Source organism: Triturus cristatus, chromosome 4_2 (assembly GCF_964204655.1).
Source record: "Triturus cristatus chromosome 4_2, aTriCri1.1, whole genome shotgun sequence".
Lineage (NCBI taxonomy): Eukaryota > Metazoa > Chordata > Amphibia > Caudata > Salamandridae > Triturus > Triturus cristatus.
The window spans coordinates 285,611,845-285,628,624 of NC_140586.1; the positions used below are offsets into that span (position 1 = coordinate 285,611,845).

At 41.9% G+C, this 16,780-nt stretch overlaps 1 protein-coding gene across 2 annotated transcripts in view; it reads left to right on the top strand.

Annotated features, from left to right (window-relative positions):
- COLGALT2 (collagen beta(1-O)galactosyltransferase 2) overlaps positions 1 to 16,780 on the top strand; it is a 319,704-nt gene that overhangs the window by 270,821 nt on the left and 32,103 nt on the right. For both annotated transcript variants that reach the window (XM_085601533.1, XM_085601531.1), the window contains exon 7: positions 2,709 to 2,785. In XM_085601533.1, the coding sequence (XP_085457659.1) occupies positions 2,709 to 2,785 (77 nt within the window). The remainder of the gene's footprint in view (positions 1 to 2,708; positions 2,786 to 16,780) is intronic.

Consider the following 16,780-nt stretch of genomic DNA (forward strand, 5'->3'; position numbering starts at 1 on the left):
CAAGGTCCTCGTCATCCATCCTGAAGCACCCGACATCAGAGGGCATTCGTCTTCCAGGGCTCCTGGTCACTCCTGAGTGACATAGGCTCTGTCCCCTCTGCTTTCAGCTACTCCTCTTTAAGAACCCACGTTTGGATTCCCACAGGCACTTTCTCCCCTTCCAGCAGCAGCACTTTTTTGAAGTCCTCCACTGGAATCGATGGCGGTTTCCGACACCACTTCACCCCTATGCACCCGGTGTCCCTGGTGTAGGTAACGTGGGTACTAGGGTATCCACGGGTGGGGTGGCTCTCCCACCATCTAACTTCCAAAGTGTTTCTGCAGGGTCCGTTGGGAAGGGTCTCTAATCTTTAAAAATCCAACCGCGACTTGCACATAGAATTGGTCCTCCCTCTGTTTTACATTCAGCTGTGGAACTCCATTCAGAATAGCGACATATGGGCAGCATGCCGGGGGTAGATCGATACACTGGCTGCCTCTGTAGGGGGGGTGAGGTTTTTAACATAGGTGACACCTTCTATCCAACTCTCCTGTTATCAGTTGTTGAGGCCACATTGATTTCTGCAAGCTTTGCTGTATATGAAGTACCCCCACCAGCTGTCCGTTTGCCATGGCTGGTAGAAACATTATTGGGCTCAATGTCTAACTGTACGCTGCGGGATTCCACCATCCTTGGCCTGATTAGCTTGTCGGTTGGAAATAATGTCCTGGACACACTCATGTGCTCCAGTTCGTGAAAATGAAGCTTGTTTTTGGTGAACAACCGAGTCAAGCCCCTTCAATAGCTTCCAGCCGCGCCAATAATGAAGAAAGCTCTTCACTCACAAAGTCTTTGATTTTCCCAAAATAGGATTCCATGAGTTCCACCGCCCATGGGGGTTTATGCGCAGTCTCCTCTAGGTAAGTATTAGTAGAGTCTAGGACAGTCAAATCACCATGGGGGCTAGCGGGGCCGATGAAACCTGGGACGTGCGATGCTGTCTAGGACACCTAGCGACTTGAGCAGACGAGAAATATCTTTTGGTCGCGCCCCCGCTGGGTTAGTGTTGGAGGCGGGATTTGAATCTTCATAGCTGCTATACTCACTGTCCTCCCCCATAAATCACCAGTAATATTTATACTGGTTGGGCTGCCCATTGAAGAACTGTTAGGAATTGAGTCATCTGACATTCCCAGCGTAAGTCGCCTCTTAGTAAGTTCAGTATCAGTGGAGATAATACCCATAGCCTGTTGCAACATTTTATCAGTACTAGTTGCTTTTCAGAGAAGTCGTCCCTCTAGGGGGGCCTCCGGGAGCTTTTCTTTTGCACATACTACTTAAGCAGTATCAATAATCCTCAGGGCCACAAAATACATAACAATATGCATAGACTAGCTTCCAAAATTAATGTTTAGCACTTACTACCAATTTCACGATGTTAGATGGTGGGCCCAGCCCAGCCTCCGTGCTCGGACGGGTGCGGACGGTCGGTGTTTTTTTATGTACGCCTGCATGCATGGTCTCCTCTTCCAATAGGTGCTGGCAATTGTGGGCGGCACCTCCAGGCATGGCGAGCACTGGGACAGGTAGTCCCTCCCAGAACAACTATGCTGGCAGATTTATTTGCATCTGTGTGTGGGAAGTATAGATAGACAGATAGATAGACAGACAGACAGACAGATAGATAGATAGATAGACAGACAGACAGACAGACAGACAGACAGACAGACAGACAGATAGATAGATAGATAGATAGATAGATAGACAGACGTACAGATGTGCAGATGCTGGTATGACTGGTATTTTACTGTCCCTGCAATACAAAAATTAGAAAAAATCATCTAAGGTCGTATTTTATTCCCCTTATCAGAACATACTTTAAACAGTTAATGTAAGAAGAAAACATTTTGAAATGTGCTCTAGAGCTGCCTTAATGACCCAACTGATAACTTAAGTAAACAAACACTGAAAGTCCACGTTAAAATTAATACATAAAATTTCATATACAATTCTACTTAAGAATTATGTCGGGGCCTTTGCAGACTATTAAAAAGTGAACAGAGGGACAGCATTTTTCTCTGAGAAAGGTGGCAACCTCTGTCTCAGTTTGTTCTGTGCTGCCTCTCTCTCCCCTTCTCAGAGGAGCAGTGCCCTGTGGAGGGCGCTCTCACGGAGGAGCCCTACGCACTCTTGTAAGGTGCCTGCCATGCTGGGCTTGAAGAGAAACAAATACATTATTTTGTTTCTCTTCTTTTCTTGATCTGCGTGAGTGAATTCTGAGCATGCTGCACACTGCAGCTTCTTTAGAGAGACGCACAGCACCGCACAGACACGTTGAGGGCCCCCTTTATGTACAGAAGACTTTAGGGTCCCCATGCACTGCAGGAGCTGCGAGGGTGCCCATTACGCCCCTGATCTAACCAACTCTGTTTATCAAAGTTAGTTATGACTCAAAATTCATAGTCTGGACCACTGGATTCACGAGTCACAGATTTCAAAAACTGTGCCAGAGAGAATTTCCCACTGTGCACATATCACTTCACTACGTTCGATTAGGTTTGCTTAGTATTTTCGTAGCCAAAGTTGACTGAAATCCGTAGACAAATAATATATTTTTACTTGAAAAAAACTCAAACACCTATTTTTAAACTACGGTGAGTGCTAACTAAGGTCATTAGGAGAGGAACAGAAATGTAAATAACTTTCTAATGTTCTGTATTTGTTTCAGTTGATCGTCCACCCATGGAACCATCACAGTATATGAACCTACCTCCAAAACGCTCAGACAGGATGGGCTTTGACGAGGTAAGCGAATTAAAGACTTCATACACTCGCTTTTTAAATCCCGAATCTTAGATTTGTGCTATCACTGTAGGCTATATTTAGAAAAGAAATATAGAGAAGTCTTAATCTCCTATTCTGCACTTCTTATGAGAGCTAAATCTCTTAGTAGGAAAGGTGGAAATGTCATTTGTCACTGGTATTTTCTCCTTGTGGTTTTCATGAGAACATATAGTGGGTGTCATTGGTATTATATCCTTTTAATTTGGATGGAAATGTACTAGGATGTAGGTATAGTTGTGAAAAACTGCATCTTACATCCAAAATTCGCTCCCACAGCTTTGCATCACTTTGCCTATTTCTGTTGGCATTAGTACTACTAGTAGGATCATAAAATTAATGACTAGAGCATTCAAAATAAATTCCAGTAGGAGTTTCCTTCAGGTTAAGGTCTTTGGTCTCTTCACAGAACAGTGGCGGAAGACATCAGCTATACCATGCAAGCCCAGAGAGCACCTCCATCCAGTAATTAACAATGACAACATTGAAAAACGCAAGAAATAGATTAAAAAGCTTTGGCATAGCCAATAGGTCTCTCCTTTAGGGCCTTATAAGTATTTAGCCATGCAGCACATTATCCTGGGTGCTACACATCTACTGTTACTTCACATGCCAATGGTGAAAGGCCACACATACCCAAGGATGGGCTTCTGTGCTAATGAAAATATGACAAAGGCTCTTTAAAATTGAAAAAAGTGTATTTCTTGAACAACGAAGCTAAAAACAGCATAAAGAGGTGCACGGTTTGACAAAGTTTACTAGCACCGAATCATGATTCTAACAACTTTACAGACTGCCTAAATATTATGACTCTAATGTCTAAATGGGTACATATAATAAAGATGACACTTTGTTTCAGGTGTAACACTGATACTTTTACTTTTGCAAGACGCATAGTTGTTAAATGAACCACGCCATGTGCTACATCTTTGCATAATTTTGATTTTTTAGCTATCTGCGCCTATTTTTCCATTATTTGTAAGTTTACTTTGCCTTTAGAACCCAGATGAATCCATGGTATCCTTCCTCGTAATCTTTACATTTGTGTAGTACAAAAACGCGTTTGTGCTTCGAATACCAAAATGCTTTACAAACACGCCGTAATCAGGGAAGTCGAATTCAGTTGAAGAAAGGCGCGGGGTGTTCATGTCGGCTGCGGTTCCTTTCAAACATTTAACTACCGCAATGCGGACAGGGGATTGGGTGCTATCTGTGTATAATAAATTCAGGTCCATAACAGGGCATTAAATCAGAGCAACAGTACTACTAAGTGACAGTACTTGACTCCATAACAATGTTACATTTGGCAAGAGAACAGAACCCCTTTTAAACACATATATGGAAATAATCGCCGTAGTACCAAATTGCACTGACAACACCAGGGGCGGACTGGAACAGAATAAATGCCCAGGCACCGAAATAAAAATGGCCTCATTAGTAAATAGATACCTAAAACAAGACAGATATATAGGCCACAGGGATTGAGGGTGGCATGCCAGGCACACACACACACACATACATATTTATTTATGGTACAGCAGTGATTTCCTGCACTGAAGCTAAAGCCAAATAATGCCTCACAGGATGCCTGCCAACCCTGATGTGATAACAGCACCTAGACAACCTTACATGCATGTGCACCTCCCCTGCCTCCTGCAGCATTCATACAGCAAGATGGTGGAGGTGTACTTCACTTCCCCTGTCCCCGAAGCCCTGCACCTAACCTAGTCCTGCACCTCTATTGCCAGTGCAAAGCCCGGCTCCCGGGACACATGATCCGGTGACATGACTGCTACTGTAACTGAAGCTCACTACAACAAAGATGCCTGCTCAAATGTCTGTTTTAAGCTTTGCGTGACAGCGGTTAACACTTCACAAAACGGATAATATAGTGCCTGTTTCTTGACATAAGCAGCAATAAAAGATATTTACTCTCAAAATCAAGGAAATCGTTTTTAGATTTCCCCTGACAACAAAATTCATCAAGCGGCATATATTTCAGCCTTTGCTGTTGTTGGGGGAGTACACATGCTACCCGCTCGGCCTCCAAAAGCACACATGCTACCTCCTCCCCCCCAAAAAATGCATATTAAACCTGAAGCATGGTGTCCATGAAGCAGGCACCGTGCTGCTAAAACAAAAGCCGTGTGGGATCAAAAAACCTAATCAAACAAATTTTGTTTGCACACACTAACTTCCGGTTAGCTCTGCCTCCAAAAGCACACACGCCCCTCCTCTAAAACAAAAAATATAATGCATATTAAACATTAAGTGAGGCGTCTGGGAAGCAGGCACCGTGCTGCAAAAGCAAAAGCTGTGTGGGCTCAAAAAACATAATAAAACAAACCTTGTTTGCACACGGTATGTTCCTGTTGGCTCCGCTTACAAAAGCATACCCGCTCCCTCCTCTAAAAAAAAGAAATGCATATTACACCTGAAGCACAGAGTCCAAAAGCAGAGCGCTGGGCTGCTAAAACAAAAGCCATGTGGGTTCAAAAAGCATACAATTAAACAAACTTTGTTTACACATGCTAGCTTCTGGTTGGAAAATGTAAATGCAGACAGCTGAGCACGTTTTGCTAGAAAAGGCCCAAAACACCCCATTCCGAAAACACGTGCAAGAATAAATAAAAAATAGTATACTGCATCAAACATAAATAAACAGAATGGAACGAGTACATTTAACAGGGCCAGTCACCTTGGGAGGGATCCAAACTTCAAAAGAAGGGACAAATACAACCAATACACGACTGAAAAGCAAGGTTTTCAGAACAGCATACAAACAAACACATTGAAAACGATGGGCGTGCTCAAATTCCATAGAGTACATATAGCTTGTCTTGAAGAGACAGCGCATGCGCCGCCTAGAATAGACCCAAAAAGAGTATCATGAATATAGATCCAGAAACTACCAGTTTCATACATATACATTAGACCGAAAATGTAAAGGCACATTACTTTTTCAGGGCTTTTCAAAACTTACTCTAGATAGAGCTTACAATAATCAAGAATTTGGCTATTCAAGATGGCTCAATGCTGACATTTTTTAGATACCATAAAATATTTTGCGTCAACAATACAATCAAATTTGCCATTGTGATTTAGGCAGAAAACAAGGACCTAATGGCCTAGGCGATCATTAATCATCAAAAAAGACTAAATAGACCTCCAGCAAAACTCTGAAACCTACCAACTCCTCACTTGTAGACGGCTTCCTCCTGACATATATCCAAATTCATCTGTACATCAGAAAGGGCCACCTGTGCCAGTCATCTGTGATATTATTTTCAAATAGCAAACCAGTGTAAGCCGCGGTTCCGACTAACATTTTGGCTAATACTTAGGCATAGTGTTTGATTCTTGCCTGTAGAAGGAAAACCTGCTATAGCCAAAACGTCGCTAGGATAAGTTTGCATTAACAAATAAAATTAAACACATAGCAGTGTGCAGAGGTCTTTCTTGTCGTCTTAATGTTCCAACATGGCTGACAAATTTAGAAACAATGTGCTGGCTCGAAAGGTTAAACAATGATACACTAAGAATAATACCATTCTACGATGATCCTCCAATTTGGAAGCAGTTGGCGTTTGGTTACAGCACAGTGTAGACGAAGTAAGCGGCAAGTGAGCAGCCTGTATCATTGTATGAGGAGCTTAATATGCTCCAAGAAAATAACAAAGAGGAAAAGGAACGAAATTAAAAATGGACCTGGACTGGCTCTCCAGCCTTGTCCCTGAAGCACACTGATTTTGCTACGTGAATCTGTTCCATTTTTTTTATTTTTATTTATTTAGAGTTTTACATCAACAAACAGTCATACATTGAGCAATGTAAAAGCAAGCCAGCGTAATATAAATAAAATACAGACAACAAAAGTACAAAAAATAGGGAAAGTTTCTTACATCCATTTAGTGACTGGATCCCAAATTTTTAGTCCTTGCCTTTTTTTCTTTATCCCCTTGAGCCTATACATAGCCATTTCTATATGAAAAATGGAAAGTAGCTTGCATTGCCATTGATGAAAAGTCGGGGGTTCCTATATCAATCCAGCGAGAAGTGATGCAGAAGCGGAAGACGGACATACAAATAAACAACAAAGCTTCTTCAGCAGTAGGTCTTAACCCAGACTGATCTGCTTGAACACCAAAAATGACCAATTCAGGAGAGAGTTTCACAACTAACCCGAGATTATTATTAATAAAAAATTCAATATCAGTAATAAACCGGCAAAGTTTTTCACATGTAAAAAACATATGGATAGAGTCCGCATCCACCTCATTACAACGATTACATCTGGATTCGCCGCCAACCTTCCACTTAGCTATCTTAGCGGGAGAGTAATAAAGATCGAAGACAGACATATAATGTTGACTTTGGAGGGATCCATTATAGAGTACCTTCATGGATATATCAATTGATCTTCCTATATCGATATCTACTAAATCTAGCTTCCTTAGCCATTTGCTCTCTACAGAGGATAAATCATCATCAAGTTGATTAATAATCATTTGATAAGCTGGGCCTGTTTTCTTTGTTTTCCTAATAATTTCTAATATCTTATTAGAGTTCATACAAGAATTAATAAGAAGACTTTTCGATTCTAGGAAACTTCGAATTTGAAGATACTTAAAAAAATGATATTGTGGCAAACCATATTTAGTTCGGAGAGTTGAGAATGAAGAGAAATGAGCCTCTTCATATAAATCTCCCAAGATCTGTATTCCTGAGAAAAACCATGTTCTGATGATTTGGTCATGAAAAACCGCAGGTAAGGCAGAATTATTGAATATTGGAGAATAATAACTAATTTCACCCAAACCAAGAATTTTATTCCTAAATTGTCGCCAAATTGTAGCACAGGCTAAAATAATCTTAAATTTCGTTTTTTTATAATAACTAGGTTCGATGATTTTGACTAAGCATTGAGGAGCCGCCTTACCTAGCAGTAATTCATAGACTGAGGGATAAGCGGAATCTTCAGTAACTATATCTGAAAAAAGAAGTATACCCATAAATCTTAGAGAAATGAGCCAATAGTACAACTGAAAATTAGGGACACCCCACCCCCCTTTCAGCCTGGGCAAGAAACACCATTTCAACGCTCGACGAGAGCGGTGATACCCCCACAAAAATCTGGATATCATTCTATTTTTGTGAAGTAATATGCCGGGAACAAGAGTGGTATGGTTCGAAAGAAATATAGAAACTTTGGTAAAATTAGCATTTTAATAATATTGACTCGACCATAAAGAGAGAAATGCAAATTATTTAGTCTCTCAAGAGTTTTATTAGAGGAATTCAGAACAGGCTCAATGTTTAAGCGTACAATCTCATCAACCCTGGATGAGATCGTTATCCCCAGATATTGGGCTTCCGGATCAAAAACCAATTCATTAGGTCGGCCAAAATTAGAATGAATCAATTGAGTTTTGGCTAGATTTAATTTATAACCAGATAGCACACCAAATTCTTCGGCCAAAAGAGTTATTTTTGGTAATGCACGACTGATATCTATGGTAGTTACGGCAACATCATCCGTATAAGCGAAGATTTTAAATAAATTAGTATTAATTTTTACAAGTATAATATCGGACGCCAAGAATAGATTACGAAGATATGGTTCAAGATATAAAGCAAACAGCAAGGGGGAACATGGACAACCTTGTCTAGTCCCCCTTGTTATCGCAAAGCCCTTCGAAAGAGAGTTGGTTATTCTTCTGGCAGCTTTAAGTTGAATATAAAGGGCTTTCACTGCATTAATATATGAGATGGGAAAGCCCATCCAGAGCATGACAGACCAAAGAAATTCCCAGGAGACCCTGTCAAACGCTTTTTCTGCGTCCAACAGGGCCACCGCAACCGGGGATTCAGAGATCTGGGCCCAGTCTAATAGTGCTATTATTTTTTTAACATGGTCTGTAGTGTCTCTTTTCAATATAAAGCCATGTTTTCTAATAGACACAAGGGTCGGCATCAGTGGATTCAGTCTATTAGCAAGAATTTTGGAATAAATTTTGCTATCGGTGGAAATCAAAGAGATGGGTCGATATGAGCCTAATTCTTCGCTGTTTTTACCTTTCTTTTTAAAAATTACTATTGTAGCATAAGACCATGATTCAGGTGGATTGCCAGCAAAAGCCGAACAAAAAATCTTCATTAGTTCTGGCTTTAAAATTCCTCTAAATACTCGATAGAATTCCAGAGGAATGGAATCAGGACCCATGGCTTTTCCAACAGCAAGACCAGTAATAGCTACTTCAATCTCTTCCCAGGTGACTGGAGCACTGAGAGACTCCACATGTTCTGCAGACATTTCTATAGTGTTAATCTTATCAAGATAGTGTTTTATAGAAAGATCAGAAACACTATCTGGTTGATGATACAACAGTTGATAAAATTCATTAAAAGCTGCAAGTATATCTGCTTTGGAGGTTTTAAAGCCCCCGTGAAGATCTTGAATTTTAAGAATCTGATTAGCAGTGGCTTTTTGGCGTAATCTTTGTGCTAAGACTTTTCCGGTTTGTTCACTCAATTCATAACTTTCAGTCCGATGTTGAATATGCTGTAGAGCTACTTGGTCAGCTATGTGAGCGTAAACAGAGCTGCGTTTAATCGATAAATCAAGTTGGGATTCCTCTATATCGCTATTCGATTTGATGCATTCAGCTAGCCGTGTCTCTGCGTGTAGAACCATATCGCAGTCCCTTCTAAATTTATCACGCTTGTTCTTAAGTTGAAAATCAGCGTATTTTAGTGTCTCTCCCCGTATTACTGATTTGAATGTGTCCCAGACAACTGGAACTGAGGCCGATTCATTATTTAACTCAAAAAATTCCTGGATAACTTTAGACATAAACTGAATATAATCTGGTTGTAGAAGTAAATTCCGTTGGAACGTCCAAGTTGATTTATAGCCCTGTTCGCTTGATGAGAGACTAAGCTTTAAACAGAGAGGGTTATGATCAGATAATAGCCTAGGCAGAATTTCTAGCCCAATTTTATCCCAAAAAAACTGAGATAAAAAAAAATAATCAATCCGAACATATTTCTTGTGTGGAGCAGAAAAAAAAGTAAAGCCATACTCATCTGGATGAGCAGTATGCCAAGCATCAGATAAAGCGTTGTCTACTACCAGAGACCGCAAAGCCTTAAAGGACCGTGGCTTCGTGCCTTTATATCTTAAATCTTGTCTGATATTGAAATCAGCATCGATATGAACATTGAGATCCCCACAAAAAATAATAGGAATACTACTAAGAGCTAGCTCCTGATTTAGATAATTAAATAACTCGGAATCATCGAGGTTGGGGCCGTAAACTGAATAAATCATAAACCTGTTCTGAGAGATTAAAAGTTCTGCCATGGCCCAGCGGCCCCATTTATCAGCAGCGGTCTTGATTACAGTGCCCAGATTCCGATGCATAAGTATTGCTACACCTCGTTTAATACCTGTCTGCCTAGAAACTATTAACACCTCCAACCCCAAATTCTTTAACAAATCCTTTTTTTCCCATGATAAATGAGTCTCTTGAAGACAGAGTAAATCTATTTGCAGCAAATGAATCAATTTAGACAAGATACCTCTCTTTTTCACGTCATTAAGACCATTAACGTTGAAAGTACAAATTTTAATTACCCTATCCATTGGGAGATGGAACACAAAGAGAAATTAGAAAACTAGGATCTATCAGACCTGGCTCCATATAGAATTGGAAACAAGCCACAGTAGCAAGAAATTTCATTGCTTTGCCCAATGTTACATCATTAGTAGAGCAGTCTGAACAACGCTCCATAACTTGCAAATAGCTGGTCATTATCATTGAATCTTGCTCAAATTGGACTGATGTTGAATTACACCACCACCACCACCACCACCGCCACCCCCCCACACCCCCCCTCACATCTTCCCCCCACCCTAATCCACCTTATGAGGCACAGGGATAGCCAATCCCTGGGATCACAGAGTGCCTCCCTGCCCCACTCCCGGATGACCCGAAAAGAGAAAATAGTGTTCAAAAATCAGCTTAATCCAGCCAGCAATATCAACCCAACATAGCTATAGCATTTAGAATACCATTCCTTTTGAGAAATAGTATTAGATCAAATAGAATCAAGATATTCTTTTGCCACAATTTCAGAAACAAAAAACCTTGTTTGGTTTTTAAAAATAACTTTAAGTTTGGCTGGGTTTTGTAAATAGACAGTGGCGCCTTTTTCTTGAAAACCAGCTATTAATTGCCTTAGCTGCCATCGCTTAGTAACAGTGGACTGGCAGAAGTCTGGTATAACGAAAAAACAACAGCCTCTGGCAGATCGCTTTTTATCAGGTCTGGCCAGATCAAAAATAGCTTCTCTAGCTAAAAAATTATTGAATCTGACCAAAATGGCTCTCGGGTACTCTCCTTCTTTTGACCTAGATTTAATTTGAAATGGAAAGCGATGAGCACGCTCAATGACCAGTGGCCAGTCCCAAGATATAAGTTCAGGAAATGCTTCCGAGAAAAGTTCACAGATAAATTTCCGAAGATCTGCTCCGCCGAGATTCTCAGGGACTCCAAGTACGCGCAAATTATTTCTCCGCGATTGATTTTCAATCTCAGCAAGCTTGAAGCTGACGTCGTCCCGTTGTGCTTTGACAGAGGCAAGTTCCTTCTTTTGTATGGCAACTTCATCTTCAAGAGTGGATATCCTGGTTTCGACTTCCAAGACTCTGGCCGTCATGTCGGTACAAAATTTTGTGATACGGCGCACAGCATTTTTAACTTTTTGACATGTGCCTTGAGTGCGAGCAATCTCCATTTTTGTATCTGATCTGTGAGCCAACATTGTTTGATATATCATGGAAAGAGTCACTTCCGGGCACAGATCCGAATTAGATTCTTCAAGAATAGCTTGTTCGCTTGGGAGATTAGATTGAATGGGTAGAGGGCCCTCTGCACCATTAGACTTATTCCTGGATGAGGGTGTTCTCCTGACCTTGACCTTGTGTTTCTTTACAGTTACGCTAGACCCAGGTGAAGTCTCACTGACCCCCGTCTCCTCTCCCAGGCTACTGTCCTCTGGATAATCAGCCCAGTCCTTGTCCAAGCTCTCGTCAGATGTGAGGTCAGACATAGAAAAAAAAATTTCAGTAGACTCCAGAACGGGTTCCTGAGATGAAGTTTCAATGGACATTGATATGGGCTGAGCAGAGATAGTCACAGAGGTAGTCAAAGCAGTAGTAGTAGTGTTCGGTGCCTCCCCAGTTCCAGCAATAGTATTCAGAGTATTTGGGACTGCAAATCCCAGAATACTATGCGACAGTAATCCAGACACACGGACAGAGTCATAAGGAGTCTGCTGGTGCGAGAGGAAGAGTCGATACCGATGTGCGCAAATTAGTTGCGTTTCTAGCAGCTTGTTTATTAAATAATGCAGGTACAGTTTGATTAAAGGCCCTACTCGGAGGCTCTCCCCCTTTTTTAGCAGAAGAAGAGGTAGATGTGGATGTAAACTCACCGGTTTTAGCTGTCCCTCGCATTGAATTACCAGCTTTCAGGTCCTCTGCATCGTAAGTTTGAGCGTTCTTATTCTTGCCGCTGCGCGTGTTGGGGGGTTTCACCTGCTGATTGGCGTTTTTTGGTGGCATTGTGTGCAAGCGTAGAGCAGAACAAAGCACAGATTGTCTAGCCCAACAAGACGAAAAGCGTCGGATGAAATATCGTATCCGAGGAAGCTGGATGATGAGAAACAACATAGGCAGCAACTGACGTGAAATGCGGGCAGCCCAGCACCAATGAAGTCAAATAAAGTCGAGAGCACACAGACGGTGAGTTGAGCTCAGATCAGAGATGGCGAGGAGAGGGAGAAAGCCAAGGAGCACGATGAGCACGATGAGTAAATATCGGTAATACCGATAATACCGCTAGCAGTTTTCAGCGGAAGCAGCAAACAACATCAAAGTCGAAGGTAGCTCGCAGATTTTGCCACGGAGTCAGCCGCGGACAGCGTGAAGCCGAAATCGGCCGGTCAGTCTTTCTTCAGCGCCACCTCTTTTTGGGCCAGGGATACGGGGAGCGAAGCGAGAGGCAGCTCACACCGCTAGGCTAGCGGTCGCCATCTTGCCTCATTACGTGAATCTGTTCCAAATTCAAATGCTGTGCATTTCTGCCATGTAGCGCCTTGATCCGGAAGCCTCCCCATATTTCTTTTCCTTTTGGGCGTCAATCATAGGAGGAGTCCTGCTAGAATGTCCAAAGTAATCCCACAATGCCCAAGTACATGGTTGCCATCATTAGATTATTTTTCTCTCTTTTGGGATCGGGAGCAGCACTGGGAGCTCCCGGTCAATGGTCCTTTAACGAAGCAGCTAAGAATGGTGACAAATTTGGAGCAAAGATTGAAACCAAAGATCAACAGCGAATTGCAAATACAACGAGGAAATCACTGAATAAGCAGAATATCCATGTTGAAAAGAAAGGATAAAGTTTTGTCTCATTGGGCTTTGACCACAGAAGCATTGGAGAAAATACAGTCTGAGTTGACAGCTATCCAGCTCTTCTGAGTTTGTTATTAATGAAAAATACTCCATGTAGATTCTCCCCGATCTGCCACCATAAGTTGAGATGGAAAGACGTCCACGGGGTTTGTAATTTATGCCTTCATAATGACCATGTGTCTGAGAGATGTAAGACTCTTGAGGCCTTTCTATCAAGAATTTTGAAAGTGAGAGAAAAACACTATTGTGCACATTACCCAATATTGCAGGCAAATTATTTCTCCGCGATTGATTTTCAATCTCAGCAAGCTTGAAGCTGACGTCGTCCCGTTGTGCTTTGACAGAGGCAAGTTCCTTCTTTTGTATGGCAACTTCATCTTCAAGAGTGGATATCCTGGTTTCGACTTCCAAGACTCTGGCCGTCATGTCGGTACAACATTTTGTGATACGGCCCACAGCATTTTTAACTTTTTGACATGTGCCTTGAGTGCGAGCAATCTCCATTTTTGTATCTGATCTGTGAGCCAACATTGTTTGATATATCATGGAAAGAGTCACTTCCGGGCACAGATCAGAATTAGATTCTTCAAGAATAGCTTGTTAGCTTGGGAGATTAGATTGAATGGGTAGAGGGCCCTCTGCACCATTAGACTTATTCCTGGATGAGGGTGTTCTCCTGACCTTGACCTTGTGTTTCTTTACAGTTACGCTAGACCCAGGTGAAGTCTCACTGACCCCCGTCTCCTCTCCCAGGCTACTGTCCTCTGGATAATCAGCCCAATCCTTGTCCAAGCTCTCGTCAGATGTGAGGTCAGACATAGAAAAAACAATTTCAGTAGACTCCAGAACGGGTTCCTGAGATGAAGTTTCAATGGACATTGATATGGGCTGAGCAGAGATAGTCACAGAGGTAGTCAAAGCAGTAGTAGTAGTGTTCGGTGCCTCCCCAGTTCCAGCAATAGTATTCAGAGTATTTGGGACTGCAAATCCCAGAATACTATGCGACAGTAATCCAGACACACGGACAGAGTCATAAGGAGTCTGCTGGTGCGAGAGGAAGAGTCGATACCGATGTGCGCAAATTAGTTGCGTTTCTAGCAGCTTGTTTATTAAATAATGCAGGTACAGTTTGATTAAAGGCCCTACTCGGAGGCTCTCCCCCTTTTTTAGCAGAAGAGGTAGATGTGGATGTAATCTCACCGGTTTTAGCTGTCCCTCGCATTGAATTACCAGCTTTCAGGTCCTCTGCATCGTAAGTTTGAGCGTTCTTATTCTTGCCGCTGCGCGTGTTGGGGGGTTTCACCTGCTGATTGGCGTTTTTTGGTGGCATTGTGTGCAAGCGTAGAGCAGAACAAAGCACAGATTGTCTAGCCCAACAAGACGAAAAGCGTCGGATGAAATATCGTATCCGAGGAAGCTGGATGATGAGAAACAACATAGGCAGCAACTGACGTGAAATGCGGACAGCCCAGCACCAATGAAGTCAAATAAAGTCGAGAGCACACAGACGGTGAGTTGAGCTCAGATCAGAGATGGCGAGGAGAGGGAGAAAGCCAAGGAGCACGATGAGCACGATGAGTAAATATCGGTAATACCGATAATACCGCTAGCAGTTTTCAGCGGAAGCAGCAAACAACATCAAAGTCGAAGGTAGCTTGCAGATTTTGCCGCGGAGTCAGCCGCGGACAGCGTGAAGCCGAAATCGGCCGGTCAGTCTTTCTTCAGCGCCACCTCTTTTTGGGCCAGGGATACGGGGAGCGAAGCGAGAGGCAGCTCACACCGCTAGGCTAGCGGTCGCCATCTTGCCTCATTACGTGAATCTGTTCCAAATTCAAATGCTGTGCATTTCTGCCATGTAGCGCCTTGATCCGGAAGCCTCCCCATATTTCTTTTCCTTTTGGGCGTCAATCATAGGAGGAGTCCTGCTAGAATGTCCAAAGTAATCCCACAATGCCCAAGTACATGGTTGCCATCATTAGATTATTTTTCTCTCTTTTGGGATCGGGAGCAGCACTGGGAGCTCCCGGTCAATGGTCCTTTAACGAAGCAGCTAAGAATGGTGACAAATTTGGAGCAAAGATTGAAACCAAAGATCAACAGCGAATTGCAAATACAACGAGGAAATCACTGAATAAGCAGAATATCCATGTTGAAAAGAAAGGATACAGTTTTGTCTCATTGGGCTTTGACCACAGAAGCATTGGAGAAAATACAGTCTGAGTTGACAGCTATCCAGCCCTTCTGAGTTTGTTATTAATGAAAAATACTCCATGTAGATTCTCCCCGATCTACCACCATAAGTTGAGATGGAAAGACGTCCACGGGGTTTGTAATTTATGCCTTCATAATGACCATGTGTCTGAGAGATGTAAGACTCTTGAGGCCTTTCTATCAAGAATTTTGAAAGTGAGAGAAAAACACTATTGTGCACATTACCCAATATTGCAGGCAAAGCAGGTATCCCTGAATGATCAGGTTTCAGCCGAAGAAGAGGAGTCAGAGATGATAGAAGAGACAGAAAAGGTCCAGGGGGGTAACGAGTCCACTGTCGAGTATTTAGCATCAGTGGACTAGAAAATGGGGGCATAGAGGCAATAATGCAAAAGAAGAATATGGTGGAATATGGTGGTACCAAAAAAGTATAGCCCAATAATGCCGCATGACCGATATTATACAGGCCAAGAAAAAAGCACGCAACAAGCAAACAGTACCCTTCTAGTAATTTTCCATTACAAATAGATCAGGCTTACAGCCTTGATCAATAGATTGTCACCCAAACCAGCTCAGCAATGCTGTATTGATTCTTTCCTACAGGACAAAACCTGAAGTACAAACATTCTCAGGTGGGGGCATTCTTCGCCTGCCCAATTAAGAGCTGTGCTCAAGGGATACGATCTGTGTACATAGTTCCTCTCTCAGTGGTATAGTTATTTTCTGCTGCTCACACATGGTCAAAAGACAGCTGCATTTTCTTGCCAGACCTAAAAAAAGAAACATAATGGAGAGCCTCTTTACAGCAAATTAGTAACCCTGAAGGAGACAATGAAAACAATATACAGATACAGTTTCCTAGGGAAGATGATGTCGCACTCACATAGAAAGCATTTGCAAGATTAATATTTTCTGCAAATCAGGCATTGCCATGTGGCTTACAGAGATGAACTTCATTACTGAGGGCACAACTTTTATTTTATTTCTAAAGTAATTAAAACCTGAGCCCTTTAGCTGCATTTGTTTTTACACCATTTATATAATTTAAATTTCTAATTTTCAGTTTATTTGTAATATTTTTGCTTATTATAACTTATAAGTTATATGCATGCCTATATCATTCAAATGACAATTTTCATGTTAAGCATACATTGCAAAAAAAATGGCCCTGAGCGGCTAGTAATCCATAGCAGAGCTCTTTATTACCACCAAGTCCCATCTGGATTCCTAGCTCTTGTAAGCTATGCTTACACGGTTACAACTTTGATCAG